This window comes from Nomascus leucogenys, chromosome 4 (genome assembly GCF_006542625.1).
Source record: "Nomascus leucogenys isolate Asia chromosome 4, Asia_NLE_v1, whole genome shotgun sequence".
Classification (NCBI taxonomy): Eukaryota; Metazoa; Chordata; class Mammalia; order Primates; family Hylobatidae; genus Nomascus; species Nomascus leucogenys.
Window position 1 is genome coordinate 59729752 of NC_044384.1, and position 21899 is coordinate 59751650.

The 21899-nt window shown below is 43.6% G+C and overlaps 1 protein-coding gene across 1 annotated transcript in view; it reads left to right on the forward strand.

The window, feature by feature from the left end:
- Nucleotides 1–3143: 3143 nt before the first annotated feature.
- Nucleotides 3144–21899, forward strand: part of LOC100588257 (26S proteasome non-ATPase regulatory subunit 8-like) — a 61542-nt gene continuing 42786 nt past the window's right edge. Inside the window, 3 exon segments of the mRNA XM_012506223.2 lie at nt 3144–3186; nt 11610–12008; nt 12011–12096. Of these exon segments, the coding sequence (XP_012361677.2) occupies nt 3144–3186; nt 11610–12008; nt 12011–12096 (528 nt within the window).

Here is a 21899-nt window from a genome sequence, read left to right on the forward strand (position 1 = left end):
CTTCTTTCTGCTGTGCGTTTAGAACTCTCAGATCTCTGGAACAAATGTGATGACCTCTTAAGCCCTCATTATCTTGCTTAATAATTTTAGGAAATGTGCGCTAGCATTGGCACTGAGGTGCTTTAACCTTCAACCACAGGAATCCTGGTGTGCAGAGGCTGGACCTATGGACCATTTTTCTGGTAATACTGGTCTGACTCAAATGAAAACCATTTGGCCAAGTAAATTTATTGTTGTGAGCTGACAACACTATATATTAACATATCGAATTGAAGGGCTACTTTCTGAAAATTTAATAATCAGTCATTCTTTACCTATTTCATTTTGAGGTAACTATTTTAGACCAAATTAAAAGTGATCATTTTTCTTTTTAAAATATATTCTGTCCCTCAATATTGTTGCTTTTCAAAAGTGCATCTGACCATTATTAATTCAAAGAGTAAGGTAATGATAATAAAAATGTTAAGAAAAAGTAGGCATTTTTCCAATCTCATGAGTAACTTTTCCACCCAAAATGAAATGGAATTTTGTTATTTTGATACATCTTTTTTAAAACTCTTAGTTTTCTTCTGGGTGGGAAAGCAGAACTTATATTGAGTGCCTACAATATGCTAATTGCTTTACATATGCTGGATTATATAATTATCATACTGATTATATAACACGTGTATTATTATCACCATTTTACTCATATGGAAACAGTTTCAAAGGTAACTTCTCACATAATTATTATTGAATCAGGTGCAAATCCTGCTTTGTCGGACTCTAAAGCCTCTTCCTGGGAGCTTGTTAGAAATGGGGAATCTTAGGTGCCCCCCACCAGAACTACTGAGTCAGAATCTGCATTTTAACAAGTTTCCTAGGTGAATGGGATACACATTAATTGTATATTAATGTGTGTTATTGGTTGGACCTACATTACATAAAAATATTTGAAGCTATCGGGCCGGGCGCGGTGGCTCATGCTTGTAATCCCAGCACTTTGGGAGGCCGAGGCGGGCGGATCACGAGGTCAGGAGATCGAGACCACGGTGAAACCCCGTCTCTACTAAAAATACAAAAAATTAGCCGGGCGTGGTGGCGGGCGCCTGTAGTCCCAGCTACTGGGAGATGCTGAGGCAGGAGAATGGCGTGAACCCGGGAGGCGGAGCTTGCAGTGAGCCGAGATTGCGCCACTGCACTCCAGTCTGGGCGACAGAGCGAGACTCCATCTCAAAAAAAAAAAAAAAAAGAAATGTTTGAGGCTATCTGAGGTTTTTTGATTTTTTTTTTCCCCCATCTCCGCCTGGTTTCCCATATACCTGTTAAGATAACCTAGGAGGAAGTACGTTTAGATGCTACCATTCATTGATTTCACTGATCCTTCACACATATATCTCAGCTAAGCTTCCTAATCACCCCACAGTGTCATTACTAGCATCCCTACCTTATGGGTAAGGAAATTGAGTCTTGGGGAGATGAGAGTGCTAATGTAGGAATTGGAAAAGATAAAAATAATCATTTTCAGGGGAAATTTAAGTTCAAAATGGTATACACTATTGCTACTTTTGGTCTTCCTTTTAACAAATATTTAATAGTCAAGTATAACTAATAGTACTAGTAAGGAAAATTGTAGCTGTCTGAGTGCTCAGAATTTGCTGAGCACAATATTGTCTTATGCATTAGCTAATCAAATATGTAAAACTGTTACATAAATGGGACTTATTCTCTCTAACTGTAGCAAATAGAAAAATGAATATCATAAAATCATTTGGCTTGTTTATCATGAACCAATAGCTACAAAAATAAATTGATACTTGTTGATTAACTATTTTTAGCAACAGCATCTGCCCATCAGCCAGTGATTCTCAATAAGGTTGGGGGTTAACCCTCCAAGGGACATTTGGAACCACACAGGGGCCCTTTCTGGTTGTCATAATGAGTAGGGAGGTACAGCTGGCCTTCAGTAACTTGGAACCGGGGATGCTAAAATTCTCTGCCAGTATGGGATCTGGGCACAACCAAATATTGTCCCCCCACCACTCCCAAGTGCTAATGACACTCTCCTTGAGGAACGAAGAACTCTGCCAAAGTTTTTGCGTGTATAAAACAAGTTTCAGCCTTTAAGAGAACAATACTAATTATTCCTACCCCCAAAGAGTTAGCACTTTCCATTACTAAATAATTCTTTTTTTTTTTTTTTGGAGACAGAGTTTTGTTCTTGTTGCCCAGGCTGGAGTGCAATGGTGCAGTCTCGGCTCGCTGCAACTTCTGCTTCCTGGGTTCAAGCGATTCTCCTGCCTCAGCCTCCCTAGTAGCTGGGATTACAGGCGCCCACAACCACGCCCGGCTAATTTTTGTATTTTTAGTAGAGGTGGGGTTTTACCATGTTGGCCAGGCTGATCTGAGCTCACTGCAACCTCTGCCCCCTGGGTTCAAGAGATTCTCATGCCTCAGCCTCCATAGTAAGCTGGGATAACAGGCACATGCCACCACACCTGGCTAATTTTTGTATATATATATTTTTTGAGACGGGTCTTGCTCTGTGGCGCAGTCTCAGCTCAATGCAACCTCTGCCTCTTCGGTTCAAGCGATTCTCCTGTTTCAGCCTCCCGAGTGGCTGGGATTACAGGTGCCAGCCACCATGCCCGACTAATTTTTATATTTTTAGTACAGACAGGGTTTCGCCATATTGGCCAGGCTGGTCTCAAACTCCTGACCTCAGGTGATCCACCCCGCCTTGGCCTCCCAAAGTGCTGGGATTACAGGTGTGAGCCACCACGCCTGGCGGCATTACTAAATAATTCTAATAAACTCACTAATACACAATGTACTGAAAACCCAGGGGCTTTGAAGCAATCAGGAATCCTTTAATGGCCAAAGGGACTGCTAGGGTCAGGCCCTTCTACCTAGTTTCCACCACAGCTCACAGATGAGGGCCTTCTGCTTCCTCTCCACTCTGGCCAGTGTTGGAGGAAGCAGGTACAGTCCCTCTGTCTCTTTCTTCTGGGAAAAGGAGTGATTAGTTTGATTGTGAGCCCAGAATATTCACTGAGGCAAGTTTTACTCGTCAGTGAGATTACTGTGCCAAAGACTTCACCCTTCCTCCTTCACTTCCTACTTTTGCGGCAGCTTGGCCTGCGTTCCTGCCCCAGACAGGCTAAATGGCGGAAGTCCTCTTGGAGCTGGGGCCTGGGCCAGTGGAAGGTGTGTGACTCCCTCGTGCTATGTTGCCCTTTGCTCTGGCACTAGGAATGCACTGTGCATTGGATTTTCCTTAGGCGGCCATGGTTCCATCTACCCTGTGATTTGCAGGTGAAATGGCAGATATTTATGGGGAAAGCAGTGGAAAGCTCCACTACCCTCAGTCCTAAGCCTTTCTCCAGTCCAGCTTTTAGCAGAGTTTATGTCAAGGGCTTGCTCAGCTCTTCACAAAGAGCTGCTGTCTTGCCTCCTGAGGTCTTGCTGCTGTGCAAGACCACCCGTTGGGCTGCAGAAAGGCTCTGGGAGCTCGGGGGTGCAGGAGCTGCCATCTTTGAAGTGCTCACACTGTGCTGGGCACTTTCTTTACCTTATCTTCTTTATTCTTCAAAATGACCTGGGGGTTAGGTGCGATCCCTGATTCAAAGACCTGGAAGCAGAAAATTTGAGACATTAGTAACTCCGGGCTGCTTAGTGAGTAATAAAGCTGAAATTCAGTTTGTCTGGACTCTAAAACCTATACTTTTAGCACTTTGAAGACAAATTTGTTTCTTCCATGTTTTATGATATGGATTTATCAACAAAGCCTTTCTCTTTGAGTTTCTGAGCGGATCCAAAGCTGTTTTTTGAGAGAAATAATTGGTTCTGGTGGCACCCCTGAGGAAGCAGGACAGGCTTGTCTCTGGCAAGAATATAAATCATGTTCCTCCATTTTCCCAACACTTGCAGTCCTGCCATCTGCATGTCTGGGGCCTAAGACATGTGTGTTTTCTTCTACTCACAACACAGAAGACTGGCATTTACTCACTCACCACTATGAGTTGGTTGCAACTCAACATTTGACAGTAGTTTGCTTGTGACATCTGGTGAGATAGGGAGGGAGAAAGAGAGAGAAAGGAATAATTTTAATGTGAAAGAAGATTGGTGGGAGTTATATTTGTCTAGTGTTCTAGGGTATCTGTTATCTGACTGTAATATATTAGGTGATCAGAAATAATGTTTTTTTTTTGAGACAGAGTCTTGTTCTGTCACCCAGGCTGGAGTGCAGTGGTGTGATCTTGGCTCACTGCAACCTCCACCTTCTGAGCTCAAGCGATTCTCCTGCCTCAGCCTCCCTAGTAGCTGGGATTACAGGCATGCGCCACCTTGCCCAGCTAATTTTTGTATTTTTAGTAGAGACGGGGTTTCGCCATGTTGGCCAGGCTGGTCTCAAACTCCTGACCTCAGGTGATCCACCTGCCTCGGCCTCCCAAAGTGCTGGGATTATAGGCGTGAGCCACCGTGCCCATCCTAGAAATATTTTTTGACTCTCTCTCTCTCTCTCTGTGTGTGTGTGTGTGTGTGTTTAGTCCTATTTGCCTTAGAAAAATCAATATAAAAGTAACCAAAAAAATACTGTTAGGCGAAACTGTTTGTAACGTCTGTCATTTTACTAGTTACTAAAGCTGCTTTAATTGATCCCTCAGGAATGACAGGTATCTCCTTTTCTCACTCTTTGGGATCTGCCTCATGAAACTGGATGTTTGGTGGAGGAGGTCATTCTTTTCAGATACGGAAGGCCGGTTCCTTAGTGAAGGTATACAAATGTCTGGGCTTTCATACTCATTAGAATAATTATTCGCTATCTTATTTGAGGTATTTATATAAGCATCCCTGTGAGAAATTCCTGCTGAAGTCCATTTCACTTTTATGAAACAATTCATGTACCTTATTCCATTTGGAAGTGAGACCTCTAACTTAATATCTTTTTTTTTTTTTTTTTTTTTTTTTGAGACAGACTTTCGCTCTGTTACCCAGGCTGGAGTGCAGAGGCGCGATCTGGGCTCACTGCAACCTCTGCCTCCTGGGTTCAAGAGATTCTCTTGCCTCAGCCTCCCAAGTAGCTGGGACTACAGGCACCTGTCACCATGCTAATTTTTGTATTTTTAGTAGAGATGGGGTTTCACCATGTTGGCCAGGCTGGTCTTGAACTCCTGACCTCAGGTGACCCGCCTGCCTCTGCCTCCCAAAAATGCTGGGATTACAGGCGTGAGCCACCACACCCAGCCCTCTAACTAAATATTTTTGCTTTATTGTTTTGGTTATCAGAAAATTCAGGGCCAAATGAGTGCTCAGTTGTACTGCTTGATTCCTAACAGATGCTAAGTACACATATGGTTCTTTAAAATAATATTATTATTATTATTTAGACAGGGTCTTGCTCTGTTGCCCATGCTGGAGTCAGTAGCATGATCATAGCTCACTATGGCCTCCAACTCCTGGGCTCAAGTGATCCTCCCACCACAGCCTCCTGAGCAGCTGGCACTATAGATATGAGTCCTCATTTTTGAGTCCCTGGCCCATGTTTAATTTCAATTGTCATTGTCAGTTTTAATATTTTGTAAGTTATCTAAGACACCCCCTCCTATTTTTTTTTTTTGGCAATAGGCATGGCATTTTCCCATGGGTTACTTGCTAATTGCAAAGGGTAAAAATACCTTTAAAATGGAGACATCTGGCTTTTACTATCCCAATACAGCAATCAATTTAAAAATTACTAGTAATGGACCAATCAGGCAGTATATGATTCTTGATGTAAATATTAACCTCAATAAGATGAAGCCTTGACGTCTTACGTCCAGTTCCTGGAAATACAGGGGATAGAGAAACAAGCCAAACAATATCACAGAGAAATAAAGTCAAACCTGGAATGTGGGAGATTGTATTAGTTGGTGCAAAAGTAATTGCGGTTTTTGCCATCACTTGGTTTTGGATTTGCTCATGTGGCCATTCCAGCCCAGACGACCTTCTAGGTGACTGCCACATAAGCAAGTCCAAAACCGAGTAATGGCAAAAACGGCAATGACTTTTGCATCAACTAATGCAATGCAACTAGCCAGGTCGCCTAAAACACTTAATTTCATGAAAATAATTGGGGAGATGGAGTCTGTTGTAGAATAAAAGAGATGGGATGATGTACAGAAACTAGATTAACTTTCATTACTGGTGAGAATGTAAAATAGTGCAGCCACTCTGGAAAATAATTAATGTTTCCAGTATATGATCCAGCAATTCCGTTCCTAGGTATCTACCCAAGAGAAAATATATGTGAACACGAGAACTTGTATATGAATACTCATAGCAGCATTATTATTATTATTATTTTTTGAGATGGAGTCTCACTCTGTCACCTAGGCTGGAGTGCAGTGGCAAGATCTCAGCTCACTGCAACCTCTGCTTCCTGGGTTCAAATGATTCTCCTGCCCCAGCCTCCCGAGTAGCTGGGATTTATAGGCATGTGCCACCACACCCAGCTAACTTTTTTTTTCTGTTTGTATTTTTAATAGAGATGGGGTTTCACCAGGTTGGCCAGGCCGGTCTTGAACTCCCGACCTCAGGTCATCCACCTGCCTTGGCCTCCCAAAGTGCTGGGATTACAGGTGTGAGCCACCGCGCCCAGCCTGTAGTAGCATTATTTGTAATGATCAAAAACTGGAAACAATCCAAATGTCCATCAACTGGTAGATTTATAAAGAAAATGTGATCCGGCTGGGTGCGGTGGCTCATGCCTGTAATCCCAGCACTTTGGGAGTCTGAGGCAGGCGGATCACCTGAGGTTGGGAGTTCGAGACTAGCCTGACCAACATGGAGAAACCCCATCACTACTATAAATATAAAATTAGCCAGGTGTGGTGGTGCATGCCGGTAATCCAAGCTACTTGGGAAGCTGAGGCAGGAGAATCGCTTGAACCCAGGAGGCGGAGGCTGCAGTGAGCTGAGATTGTGCCATTGCACTCCAGCCTGGGCAACAAGAGCAAAATTCTGTCTCAACAACAACAACAACGACAACAAAACAAACAAAAAAGAAAATGTGATCTATTCATACAATGAAACATTACTCTGCCATAGAAAGAAACTACTGATGTATGTTACAGTGTGGATGAACCTCAAAAACATTATGCTAAGTAAAAGAAGCCAGAATCCAGATGCGAAATACAACATATTCTATGATTCCATTTATAAGAACTGTCCAGAAAAGACAAATCTCTAAAGATGGTAAGCAGATTAGTCGTTGCTCAGAAGCTGAGAGTAGAAATGGAGATTTACTACTAATAGTCACGTGGTATCTTTTTGGGTGAAGAAAACGTTCCACAACCACATTGTGGTGATGGTTGCACAATTCTGTAGATTTACCAAAAATGTCATTGAATTGTACCCTTCAAATGAATGAATTTCATGGTAAATTATACCTCAGTATAACCAATTTCAAAAAAACATGGCAGAAGTGATGTTGTGTGAGCCCAGGCCTTAAGAGGCTTTGTGCTTTTACCTTCCCCCTATGAAACCTCCCCTGAGGCTGTGACAGAGGGAAACTGAGGCACCCAGCCAACAGCAGCACCAACCACTCACTGCACATGGGAGTTTGTCCCTCTTGGACCTTCCAGCCCAGATGAGCTTCTAGGTGACTGCAGCCACATGAGCAAGTCCAGCAGAGGAAATGCCCAACCGAGCTATGAGTCAATAAATGTAAGAAATTGTTTTACATCAATAAAAATTTTATATGTACACGTATAAATAAATAAATATATCTTATTTCATGCATATTTTATATGCAAAATGTGTTATCTTTATACATGTTAACTGATATGGTGAAAGATCAACAACTTTATTTATTTATTTATTTATTTGAGACGGAGTCTCGCTCTGTTGCCCAGGCTGGAGTACAATGGCACGTTCTCGGCTCACTGCAACCTCTGCCTCCCAGGCTCAAGCAATTCTCATGCCTCAGCCTCCCGAGTAGCTGGGATTACAGGCCTGGGCCACCACACCCAGCTAATTTTTGTATTTTTAGTAGAGTTGGGGTTTCACCATGTTGGCCAGGCTGGTCTCGAACTCCTGACCTCATGAGTTGCCCATCTTGGCCTCTCAAAGTGTTGGGATTACAGGTGTGAGTCACCATGCCCGGCCTAACAACTGTATTTAGATGGTGGATAGATGATTATTTATTGTGCTTGTTCTAGTTGTATCCAAAAAACTCAAAATAAGAAGTTAAACGAAAATAGGCCCATTTAAGAAATCATACTTGGAAAGGGAAATAGGCATTGTGGGTAGCTGTAAATCCTTCCCGAAATTCATCTCTGCACTTCTACCCAGGCAATTCTTGGACACTTGACAGAGGTCTTGAGTGAGTAGCCACTCAAGGGAGGGCAGAGGGGATTCTGATCAGAGGACAGAGCAAATGTGGAGAGACAGAGGAAGGGGCGTCATTCGTTTGGGGATTACTCGCTTATTTATTCAACAAAAATTATTGGCCTCTACTGTGTGGTCAGCAGTACTGGGAATTGAGTAGTGAATGAACGAGACAACATTCCTGCCCAAATGAAGCTTACATTGGAGTGAAGGAAGAGAGATACTAACAAATAAACAAGTGAGTAGAGTATATGGAATATGAGATAATCAGGAGCAGATCTGGGTTTTGTGAGGTCTGGAGCTTACACAGATTTAGAGTGCACATTAAGAAAATTAAAACCAAAATTATCTTCCGTGGCAAATTTTGTAAAACTTATGACCACGAGAATACATTGCTAGGACCCCTGCCAGGGCCGTGGAAGGAGCCTTCGCTAGTGAGGGCTGTGGCACGATGCATCAATAGCTTTGTGCTGAATCTGCTCAAGTGTCTTGGTTTGAATTTCTCCAGAAGAAGAACTGGGACGGGGATTTGAGTATTTGTGGTTGATATGGGAAGCAACCTCAGGAATTGTTGGTAGGTGATGAGGAAGTGAGGCAGGGAAGGAAAATAAGTCAATGCATGTGCATAATCCTAAACAGAGACCTGGGAGACAGCAGAGAATGGAAGTTCAGATTGCTTTTTTTTTTTTTTTTTTTGAGACAGGATCTCGCTCTGTCACCCAGGCTGGAGTGCAGTGGCATGATCGCCTCTCAGCTTCTCGAGTAGCTGGGATTACAGGCATGTGCCACCACGCCCAACTAATTTTTGTATTTTTGGTAGAGATGGGGTTTCACTATGTTGGACAGGCTGGTGTCGAACTCCTGACTTCAGGTGATCCGCTCGCTTTGGACTCCCAAAGTGTTGGGATTACAGGCATGAGCCACCGCACCTGGCCAGGAAGCTCAGATTTATCTCACTTGAAAGTCAAGGAAACTGGGGCATATTTGTGTACGCTTCCTTCTGTCAGTCACTGGTTGAAGTCTGCTTCCATGGGCATATTTTTGTGGCATTCCAGCTTGCAGTAGGAGGCGTGGGTGCTAGCAGCTGGAAGTCAGACTGGCTACATTCAGAGACTGGAGCTATGGGGGCTGCATTGGGGGCGTCACTATTGTCCAGCATTTGCACCACTTGGATCCATTCATGCCCTAATTGGTTCATGGCATTCTGTCACCAATTCCTCTGGGATGACCAGTCAAAATTTCTCAAAACTAGACTTACAACAGGATGGCAAGAAGCTCATGCTACAGCTTCCTCTGCTGCGTTGGCACCCAGATTGTAACTGATACTCACCATTTCCCTTGTCCTCCATTCTAAATTCCTCTCGTGCTTGGCTAATCTTTCTGCTAGTCTCCATTGCTTGTCCAGTGGGAAACCCAGACCTTTCCTGTGAGGGACCTGAGCCCTTAACTCCTGTGTTCTTGCCAGGTGTGGTTGCTGTGTAGGGAAACAAGGGATGGCCTAGCGAATCCCTGAGTTCCAGATGTACTCTCCCCTGCCTCGATTAGGTAGAGCAATCTTATTTCCTCAGGATAGCCAGGGGCAACTGCTGCTATTAGTATATAACTCCCACACTGCTTTCTGATTCACTAGCATGAGAAGCTCCAAATGCCAGTTGAAGCACTAGGTTTAGTGGAACCCCTTACTTAGTCCTTTGGAAGAAGTGTTACCCTTTCAGGGAACCAGGACCTGGGGTCCAGCAGAGTCTAAACTTGCAGGGACAGCCACTACTTCTATGCTTTGGGTTCCAAGACCTGTGTACTCCACCTAACAGTGACATAGCACCACATAATGACCATTGGTTCAGTGCAATTTTACCCTTTTGCACAGATAGAGAAGAAATACTGTGCTGTAAAAGCCTATGCAGATAAAAACAGGTTGCCTGAAAGGAACAAAACAGAGGCTTAGACCTCTATGAATGCTGGAGAAAACCAGATCAATGCCATCACTGCTTGTAGAGAAACGTGTACAATTAGAGAACGTTATGCTTGGCCAAACTGTTATCTGTTTGAGAAGACTAAAGAAATATGTTATTATATGTGCAAAAGCTCTGATATATCCCAGTTCATCAAAAGACAAATCAAAATTGGTTGGGGGCTGTGGCTCATACTTCAATCCTAACACTTTGGGAGGCCAAGGTGAGAGGATCACTTGAGATCAGGAGTTCAAGACTAGCCTGGGCAACATGGCGAAACTCTGTCTCTACTAAAAGTACAAAAAAATTAGCCGAGCGTCCACGCCTGTAATCCCAGCACTTTGGGAGGGTGGGTGGATCACGAGGTCAAGAGATCGAGACCATCCTGGCCAACATGGTGAAACCCTGTCTTCATGAAAAATACAAAAATTAGCCAGGGGTGGTGACGCATGCCTGTAGTCCTAGCTACTTGGGAGGCTGAGGCAGGAGGATTGCTTGAATCCAGGAGGTGGAGGTTGCAGTGAGCCGAGATCATGCCATTGCACTCCAGCCTGGGTGACAGAGCTAGACTCCGTCAAAAAAAAAAAAAAATTAGCCGAGCATCGGGGTGCACGCTTGTAAGCCCAGCTACTCGGGAGGCTGAGGCATGAGAATCACTTGAACCCAGGAGGCAGAGTTTGCAGTGAGCTGAGATTTAAAAAAAAATCAAAATTTAGATGAAATGTAGAATTTAAGAAAAGAGAGATGGTGAGATGGTGGCATAAAGGACTAGTAATGAGCATGAAACCCAGTTACATTTAGAATTAGCTACAAAACCAAATGCAAACCTTATTGAAAACATTGAAGATCTAAATAAATGGAGAAATATATCACATTTAGAGATGGAAAAACGTTTCCAGGGTCAAGAGTCAAGGAATGTTTTTGCTGGATCCTGGGCTCAAGGTCTCCCAAGGCTGAATTCAAGGTTTCGGCCAGGTCTGCAATTTCACCTGGAGCTCAGGGTCTTCATCTAAAGTTATGGATTGTTGGCAGAGTTCAGTTCCTAAGGGTTGTTGGATGGCAGTCTCTGCTTTCTTGTTGCCGGCCAACTGGGCTCCCTTCTCATATCCTGGAGGCTGCCTGTGGTTTTCTGCCCTGTGGTCCTCTCTCCAACATGGCAGTTGCTCCTGTGAGGCCAGTGGAAGAATCTCTCTTATACTCTGAATCTCTCCTTCAGGATGGGCCCAGGGATTTTGAAGAGCTCATCTGATTAGGTCAGGCCCACCCAGGATAATTTTCCTTTCGATTGATTGGAAGTCAGCTGCTAAGAGCTACCCAAGTCAGCCTACATGCACCAGCTCTTGGGCCTCAACCTCCTCTTACTGCTGTCCCAGGATTGGGTGGCTGAGTTCCACATGAAGTTGGAGTGGCTGCCTGCCAAGGACATCCAGACCAATGTCTGCATCAAGCACCCTGTGTCCTGTGTCCAGGAGCCATACCTGATGGAGGGCGGCTACAACAAGGTGTTCCTGGCCAAGGGTAACATCGCTGCCAAGAGCTACACCTTCATCTGCATCCTGCTTGACACTATCAGGGATGAGATGGCTGGGTGCATTGAGAACACCTACGAGAAAATCCTTTTCACCAAGGCCACCTGGACCCTCTTCCTCAACACACCCAAACAGATGACGGACAACACCAGGAAGTGAGGGTGGGTCCTGGGCCCCAACAATACTACAGTTTTGCCAGCCAGCAGCAGAAGCTGGAAGACACCACCATTCTAAGTATGCCCGGCAGCCCACCAGGCAGGCACTGGGTGGGGCAGGACATACGTTATTTAAAACAGCTACTGTGCAGGGTTTCCTCTAATAAAGGTGGATTGACATTCTGTCTTCCAGGCCCTTATCTCCCCAATTGGGATGGTGGGGAGCCAAGTTCTTATATCTGAGATAGATAAGTTTTGGGGCCCTCAGGGGATGGAGATAACACCCTCCAACTGGGTCAGCCTCTGTCTGATGGCCATTGCTCAGGGTCTCAAACACAGATGGCCACCGTAGAGCCCCAGCAGCACTGTGGCCTACAGGAGAGCATGGCCCCAGGTAGGGGGACTGTTCCAGCCAGCTATGGACACAGAGGAATGCTGGGCCAGGGTACCAGATATTTTTCAACAAAGGGGGTGAAGTGTCCCATTAAAAAAAATGTTGGCAATGAATTAAACAATTTTTCAAATAATAATAATAATAATAAAAACACAGGCCAGACATGGTGGCTCACGCCCGTAACCCTAGCACTTTGTGGAGTGGAGGCGGGCTGATGACCTGAGGTCGGGAGTTTGAGACCAGCCTAGCCAACATGGCAAAACCTCGTCTCTACTAAAAATACAAAAATTAGCTGGGCATGGTGGCGGGCGCCTGTAATTCCAGCTACTCAGGAGGCTGAGGCAGGAGAATCACTTGAACTCAGGAGGTGGAGGTTGCAGTGAGCTGAGATTGCGCCATTGAATTCCAGCCTGGGCGACAAGAGCAAAACTCCATCCAAAAAACCCCCCAAAATCCCCCAAAACACACACACACAACAAAGTCAGCTGCTAAGGGGCGTTAATTACATCTGCAAAGTCCCATTGGTCACAGGATGTCACATAATCATGAAAGCAACTGTCCCGTCATAGGCTCAAGTCACAGTCACGCTCAGGGGGAGAGGGTGATACGGAGCCTGCACACCAGGGAGCAGGAATCTTGGGGGACATCTTAGAATTCCACCTCCTACAGTAACATTTCTCCTCACCATGAACCCACAACAGGTTTTCTGTCTATTCCATAAATACATTTGTGGTTAGAATTTGAGGAATTTCATACAAAACTGTCTGGTCAGTTCCCCCTGGGTCCTTTGGAAAATAGTAGGCTTGAAGAGAATGGAGGGCAAGAGTGAGATTATTCAGGAAGGAACCCCCGGAGAAGCCACAGAAGATCAGGATAGAGCCAAGGAGTGCTGAGCCTTCCTCTTGGGTTGGGTGTGAGGCTGAAGCCAATAATATAGCTCGTGTCAGACTTTTGGCTGCTCTATTCATTACACAGAAGAATAACATTTCATTAGCTGTTGCCATTCAAAGTGGAATATATCTTCATTCTCTTTAGGGTTTTTGGCAGTTAGATTTCTGAGTTACTTCATAAAAATTTAAATTAGCTATTTTTAATGATGACTGGTAGAAGGAAGATAAATCATCATTCACAGAATTTTTAGTGGGAAAAGTAATTTCAGTATTCTTTTGGGGGAAGCGCTTTTGGGCAAAAGTTATTCCTACAGCCCTCATGTTATTACTTCAAACATGAACCTGGGTTAGAAGAAGAAAGATTTGCTGCTGAGTTTTGTGTTTGGAATTGGTGTACCTGAAGCATGGGAAGTGTCCAATTTATGTGTGTGTGTGTTTGAGACGGAGTTTCGCTCTTGTTGCCCAGACTGGAGTGCAGTGGTGTGATCTCAGCTCACTGCAACCTCTGCCTCCTAGGTTCAAGTGATTCTCCTGCCTCAGCCTCCCGAGTAGCTGGGATTACAGGCATGTGCCACCACACCGGGCTAATTTTGTATTTTTAGTAGAGATGGAGTTTCACCATCTTGGCCAGGCTGGTCTCGAACTCCTGACCTTAGGCGATCCACCTGCCTCGGCCTCCCAAAGTGCTGGGATTACAGGCATGAGCCACTGCGCCCAGCCCGATTTATTTGTAATACAATAAATCATGCATTATATTAAACTTTTTGGTGATTCATTTTCTCATTTATTAATTTAATGAATCCATTGTTTTCAAAGTGAGGCTTAATATTGTAAGTAATACAGTGGTCGTGGAATGGGGCAAGCCTATTCATCCTGGGTTAAGTGAGAACACCTTCACTTTCATAGTGTAGAGCATTATCCGTTTCTATGGAGATTAAGCTAAATGCCAGGCTTCCGGTATTCCCCCAGAATACTTAGCAGGCTGGTTTGTAAAAGAGGAGATATTTTGAGTTTGGCTGAAAGTAGCAATTTATTAATAAATTAATTTTTATCTTTTTAAAAATAGAGACAGGGTCTCGCTATGTTGCCCAGACTGGTCTGGAACTCCTGGTCTCAAGTGATCCTCCCACCTTGGTCTCCCAAAGTGCTGAAATTACATGTGTGAGCCACCACATCCAGCCTGAAAGTAGCAATTTAGGAAAAAAAAAAAAAAAAAAACAACGAACTTAGGAAGCTTTTAGTGACTGAGAAAATGAGTTGGTTTCATGCTTCTGGGAATTTATAAATGAACTAACTGAAAATGGAAACAGTGGTTATAAAGATTGCCAATAAAAAAGAAAATGAACTATTGTCTTTGAGAACTTAGAAAGTTTTCTGCGTCTTTGTAGCCAGGAGGAAAAAAAAAAGAACTTAGAGGCTGAGAGTGGTGGCTCATGCCTGTAATCCCAGCACTTTGGGAGGCTAAGGCAGGCGGATCATGAGGTCAGGAGCTCGAGACCAGCCTGGCCAACATAGTGAAACCCCATCTTTACTAAAAATACAAAAATTAGCTGGATGTGGTGGCACGCACCTGTAGTCCCAGCTACTTAGGAGACTGAGGCGGGAAAATCACTTGAACCCGGGAGGCGGAGGTTGCAGTGAGCCAAGACCATGCCATTGCACTCCAGCCTGGGTGACAGAGTGAGATTCTGTCTCAAAAAAACAAAAAACAAAAAACTTGGAAACTCATTTTGATAATATATATGGTGTATGTGTAATAATAAATATGTTTCATCTTTTATTCTAATAACTGTCTATAAGTGTAGAACTAACTGTAAATAACATACCTGGCTTTTATGAAAAATAAAATACATCAATAAGTTCTAAAAGAAAGGAAAACATGCTTGCCATTGGACCTTATGATATCATAATATCACCTAATGCACGTATGTTGAAAATGCAGTTAGTTTACTGACATTCCACCTTAAAAACAAATCATAGAGGATTCATTTCTGGAGGGATTAAACATAGTTTGATTAGGTTTCACCTCAACAGAGGAATCGTATGTGGATACTTCCAGGATTCATGTCTTTGAAACGTTTGGAAAACTGAGGGTTAGTTTGTTCTAGTTTGTTGGGTGGGCGGGGTGTTGGGGGTGGTGGTGGTGGCACAGCTCTGGCAGATTGCTGCTCACTGCCAGCAGATTAGATTTTTTTTTTTTTTTTTGAGACAAGGTCTCACTCTGTTGCCCAGGCTGGAGTGCAGTGGTGAGATCTTGGCTCACTGCAGCCTCAGCCTCCTTGAGCTCAAGCAATCCTTCCACTTTAGACTCCCAAGTAGCTAGGATTACAGGCATGCGCCACCACACTCAGCTAATTTTTGCATTTTTTGTAGAGACGGGGGTCTCGCTTTTTTGTTCAGGCTGGTCTTGAACTCCAGGACTCAAGTGGATCCACCTGCCTCGACCTCCCAAAGTGCTGGGATTACAGGGGTGAGCCACCTCCTCTGGCGTCTTGTTTTAATAGAAGCAGGAAATCTGGGCTTTGTTTTGTATAAGACATTTTGATTTTTAAATGTTGGCTCAATTTTTATTAAACGTGTTGCTTGCTGGGCCCCAGGAAAGCCTGTGTGGGCCCCACTTTGGGCTAGATGGAGAGAGATGTAGTGGAGGCCTTGATACTGATGTGAAATAGAAAGAGGGTGGATCTGGGGGGCTGTGCTCCTGACCTGTCTGGTCGCATGTAGGGAAGCCTTTTCATCTTCTGAATCCAAACTTCCATTATTCAGGAGGGGTTCTGATGACATTGTGTTGAAAACACCCTCCTCTGTAATGCTCACACTTTGAAGAATTATTTTTTTTCTATTTTGTACGAGAGACATACTGTTCAATATGTGTATGTGTGTGTATGTGCGTGTGTGTTGAAAGACAGGGTTTCCCTCTGTTGCCCAGGCTGGATTGCAGATGCCTGGTTAATTTTTTAAATTCTGTAGAGACTGAGTCTTGTGATGCTGCCTTGGCTGGTCTCAAACTCCTAGCCTCAAGTGATCCTCCCATCTCGGCCTCCCAAAGTGCTGGGATTACAGGTGTGAGCCACTGCACCTGGCTGAATGTATTCTTTGATGAATCTTTTATTTGATATGTAAATCTCATGAGTTACGTGACTTCTAACATTTTTCTTTTTTTCTTTTTTTTTTGAGACGGAGTCTCGCTCTGTCGCCCAGGCTGGAGTGCAGTGGCGCAATCTCGGCTCACTGAAAGCTCCACCTCCCGGGTTCATGCCATTCTCCTGCCTCAGCCTCTCCGAGTAGCTGGGACTACAGGCGCCCGCCACCACGCCCGGCTAATTTTTTTGTATTTTTAGTAGAGACGGGGTTTCACCGTGGTCTCGATCTCCTGACCTCATGATCCTCCCACCTCGGCCTCCCAAAGTGCTGGGATTACAAGCGTGAGCCACCGCGCCCGGCCTTCTAACATTTTTCTTATGTCCATTTTTTTTTTCACGTAGACGTTCTCAGTGCAGTAGCATGCTGTGGATGAGCTGTAGCTTGTTACTCTTTTGTTTTGACAATTTTAAGGGTTCATTTCTCATTGTCCAAGAAATAAAATCCATATAACGTATACAAAGAGAATTAGCATTGCAATTATTTTCTCTCCCCTCTTCCTTTTCATTTTGTGTAGAATGAACTCTTAGGCCATCACCAGGCAGCAGGAAATGAAGCTCAAGTTAGCAGAATGTAGTGAATTTTAGCTTTTCAGGCAGTCAGTGTGGTAAATTCAGTCCCAGTTTTCGACTTCACTTGGAACTGTGTACAAATTCTAAAAATTCTAGTGCTAACTGTAGTAATTCTAGTTTTGCAGGTTAGGCTGCAGAATTTGATTTTATTAAGTTCCTGGAATTATTTTTGAACAAGCTGGGGTTGTGATGCCATTTATAAGTGTAATACCATTTCAAAACAACACTCAGGTGTAAGAAAAACAATATGAAACAGGCAGCCTCATTGTAAGATTCCATTCCGTATTGCTAATCTTTTGTCAAAGTCTGCCTACTTTGCATATTTGTGGTGAAAAGGTATCCTTGGCAACCAGGATCATTGGTTTGCTATATAAAAGGAGACCCCGGATTGTTCTGTTTTTATTTTTATATAATTTTTTCTTTTTCTTTTTTTTTATCAGACAAAGGTTAAAGCGTGACCCAGACTGTTCTAACACCTACAGATTCAGCTGCTTGACCCTGAGTTTGCTTTTCTTTCCCAATGATAATAAGGACACAGATGGCAAGACACAACAGCGAAAGTGCATGGGCTGCAGCATTTGAAAAAAAGGTGGAATGTGCTTTAGGCCGTGTGCGTGGTGTCTCCCCTTCCCAGCTCTCTCTTCGTGTCTTTCAAGGGTCTCTTTTTGGCAAGGCTGCCCAACAAAAGGAAATCTGACATTCCTTATGACGCTGGGGAAAATTAAGGGAAAATAAAAATGCTTCTAGATCATTTCAAAAATTCGGAATGAAAGTAGTGATATTGAGTCTCACCTGAAAGCAAAATGTGTATTTTTACAAAGTATCATTAGTGAAAAAAGAATGATAATTAGAAAGAGAATAATGAGAAAAGAATAATTAGTCCCTAAAATGACAATATTTGGGCACACTTGAGAAGCAATGACATAGCTGCTGAGTTCTAATTTTTATTCTGATATTAGTGATTTCATCAATCAAAGGGAGTTCCCTGCCTTTATGGTGGTTCTTTTTTCATAAACTGGGTTTGGGCAATTTCCAGAATGAGGTTACTATTTTCTAAATTCCTTTGTGATACTAAATCCCTTCCTCTTTTCTCCTGAAGGAAACAGTGGCAGCAAATGTCTCACTTTGAAGCTACCAAGGAAGCATCTATTAATTTTGTGAATAAGAAAAATAGAAGAGGGCAATCAATGATAACGAAAAAAACCTTCCTTTTTTGGCTCTTAGGTTTTGCGTAGCCATTTCCTGAGTCAGCTTTAGTTCTCTTTAGCACCTGTACTATTATAGAAATTGTTTCTAGAATTGGTCATTCACGTGTATATTAGAAACCTCTGCACTGACAAGTTATTTAAGATTTTTTTTCACTTTTTTTTGACGTGGAGTCTCACTCTATTGCCTAGGCTGGAGTACAGTGTCACGATCTGCGCTCACTGCAGCCTCTGCCTCCCTGGTTGAAGCGATTTTCCCGCCTCAGCCTCCCGAGTAGCTGGGATTACAAGCATGCACCGTCATGCCTGGCTAATTTTTGTGTTTTTAGTAGAGACGGGGTTTCACCATGTTGGCCAGGCTGGTCTCGAACTCCAGACCTCAGATGTTCTTGAGATCGCTTGTCTTGACCTCCCAAAGTGCTGGGATTACAGGATTGAGCCACGGTGCCCGGCCTCACCCTTTTTTTTTGACTGACTGACCATTAAGTGACATCGGCAATTCAGGCAATGCTTTGTATTTCTGACCTGTAGGGTAAGGACAAGCAGCCCAGGGAAGCTCATTCTCCACGAGGCTACCCAGAGTTCCCAGGGAACACTCTGTTCCTTCATGAAGTGCAGAAATGAAGAATAGCCTGAGATGTGCAAGGAGTTTTTCAGAACTTCTCTTGTAGAATGAAGATCCATTTTTATAATCTCCTGGTTTATGAAAGCCCAAGGTCACTTTCAACACGAGGCATCATCCGGTAACTGCTGGCAAGTGTCTGGAAAGTCATCTACACATAGAAAGTGGGAGAGACTCAGACTGCAGCAGGGTTGTTTGCACTCATGGTTTTTGTTTTTTTAAATCCAGACACGACTTGTTGGATTTCTTTCTTATGAATGAGTTCTTCTTAAGGCACTGACTCAAGCAGTTCTATTTTTTTTTTCCTGCTTGAAATGACCAAATTCACTCTTATGCTAATCAAATAAAAGGTTGTTACAAATTACTTTCTGGTCTTTCTCTGTGGAAGATCACCGCGTAGAGAACTTGCAGACTTCTCTTATGCGGAATAGAATGCGTGAACTACTTGGGAGACAGATTGTGAAGAGCAAAGTTTGGCCATTAACTTGGGATCCACCAACCAACAAAGACGCCTTCAGGCTTCATTCTTCAGCCATTGGTCCTCAAGGGTGAGGAGATTCTTTTTAAAAATGTCATTTTGGGCTGGGTGCAGTGGCTCATGCCTGTAATCCCAGCACTTTGGGAGGCCGAGGAGGGTGGATCACTTGAGGCCAGGAGTTTGAGACCAGCCTCAGCAACATAGCAAGACCCTCATCCCTACTAACAATACACAAAGTAGCTGGTCGTGGTGTCATGCGCCTGTAATCCCAGCTTGGGAGGCTGAGGCAGGAGAATCGTTTGAATCCAGGAAACAGAGGTTGCCATGAGCTGAGATTGTGCCACTGCACCCCAGCCTGGGTGACAGAGCGAGACTCTGTCTCGAAAAAAAAAAAGAAAAGTCATTTTAGCTTATATCTAAAGTACATGAGTCCAAGCAAACACAGCACAAGAACAGGGACTTTTATAAACTTCAAGTTCACGTACCACTAACAGCCAAAGAAACCTGGAGAAAAATATCTCATATTCTCTTTTTTCTAACTATATTCAGAGATAATCAAGTGCCTCTTTGGTGCAAGATGTCAAATTTACTATATACATAATGGTCAAATAAATGCTGTATTTTCCCATTTCATTTTTGTGTTCTCTTTTCCGTCTCATGAAGGTTTCTGTAAAATGTTGCACTTCAGACTGCTGCTTTAAATTCCAGTTTTGCCATCTTTTATACATAAGAAGCAGCTGGAAATAAAACAACACCTTTAAATAAATGAGATATTTATTTAAAGTGAAAGATACGAAGATTGAGGTTTCTGCTCAACAAAATAAATTGTTTCTGGTCCCAGTTGGCTTTATCATAGATGATTCTTCTTTGCTACATGGATTGTAATCTGTGGATCAGAGCCGTCCTTGTAATAAGGTAGAAGTATTTTCAGGATCACATCTTGGTCCCGATAATCTAAAAAGATCGGCAAACCAGAAAGGCCAAGGACTGTGGTTTTGGATGCGTGAGTCCTTCAAAACGCCATTAGGTGGCGGTGCTGCACCGTAAGTGCCAGAACGCCGCTCGCCCTGGTGCTTCCAGGCCGGGCAACGTTACCACAGAGAGAACTCCGATGACTGACGGAGCCGTTTAGGTTGGCCCAGCAGAGGTGGTCTCTCTGTACTATAGATCTTGTAACCGAATTTTCGACTTAGCTTTTATTGAGGCTGTAATTCATTAAGTCATCAAACTATTGTTTGTCTTTCTAAAAGCTGTGATGGCTTTTTTTGAAAAATTGGCAAGGAACTGTAAAGCCAAAGTTCAGATTTTGTAAAGATTATTAGTAAAATTTTATTTCATTTTATTTTTTTCTGAAATGGAATCTTGCTGTGTCACCCAGGCTGGGATGCAGTGGTGTGATCTCAGCTTGCTGCAGCCTCTGCCTCTTGGGTTCAAGTGATTCTCTGCCTCAGCCTCCCAAGTAGCTGGGACTACACGTGTGGGCCAGCACGCCCTGCTAATTTTTGTATTTTTAGTAGAGATGAGGTTTCACCACGCTGGCCAGGCTGGTCTCGAACTCCTGACCTCAGATGATCCTTTTTTTTTTTTTTTTTTGAGACAGAGTCTTGCCCTGTCGCCCAGGCTGGAGTGCAATGGTTTCATCTCGGCTCACTGCAACTTCCCCCTAGTGGGTTCAAGCGATTCTCCTGCCTCAGCCTCCAGAACAGCTGGGATTATGGATGTGCACCACCGTGGCCAGCTAATTTTTGTATTTTTAGTAGAGACAGGGTTTCACCATGTTGGCCAGGCTGGTCTCGAACTCCTGACCACATGTGATCCACCTGCCTTGGCCTCCCAAAGTGCTGGGATTACAAGTGTGAGCCACCATGCCCGACCAATATACAATTTTTTTTTTTTTAAATTATCTGGGTGCGCTGGTGCACACCTGAGGTCCCAACTACTTGAGAGGCTGAGGCAGGAGAATCTTTTGAGTCCAGGAGGTCGAGGCTGCAGTGAGCTGAGATTGGGCCGCTGCACTCCAGCCTGGGTGACAGAGTGAGACCCTTGTCTCAAACAAACGAAAATCCCATTCATTTGTTTTTCCTTGAATGATTAAAATTTTGCTAAAACTGAAGACACTTGATGGCTGAATGGAAAAGTGAAATACTGGTGGCCCAAGTGGTATTCAGGTGGCCTGAGCTTCCCCACGGAATCCGAATAAGGAGTTAGCAGGTTGCTGGGTGAGGCACCTGCCCGATGGGCCTCTTCTAGCTGCAATATGAGAGATTTCGACTGGAGAACTCCAAGGTCCCTTCTAATTCTAGCAGCCTTCGATTATTTTATTTTAAGCAGTTGCAAAATAATAAAGTATAGGAGAGCCATTTAATTTGATTTCAATTTCTTCATTTCATAAGATGGTATATGTATATATAATATTATATATATATAATGTTCTTCTTTAATACCAGAAGTGATTTTCATTCCTGGAATTCCAAGAATGAAAACTTTAAAGTTTTAGTTAAAGAAATAATAGGTTAAGAGTTAAAGAGTCTGGGCCGGGCATGGTGGCTCACGCCTGTAATCCTATCACTTTGGGAGGCTGAGGTGGACGGATCACTTGATTTCGAGACCAG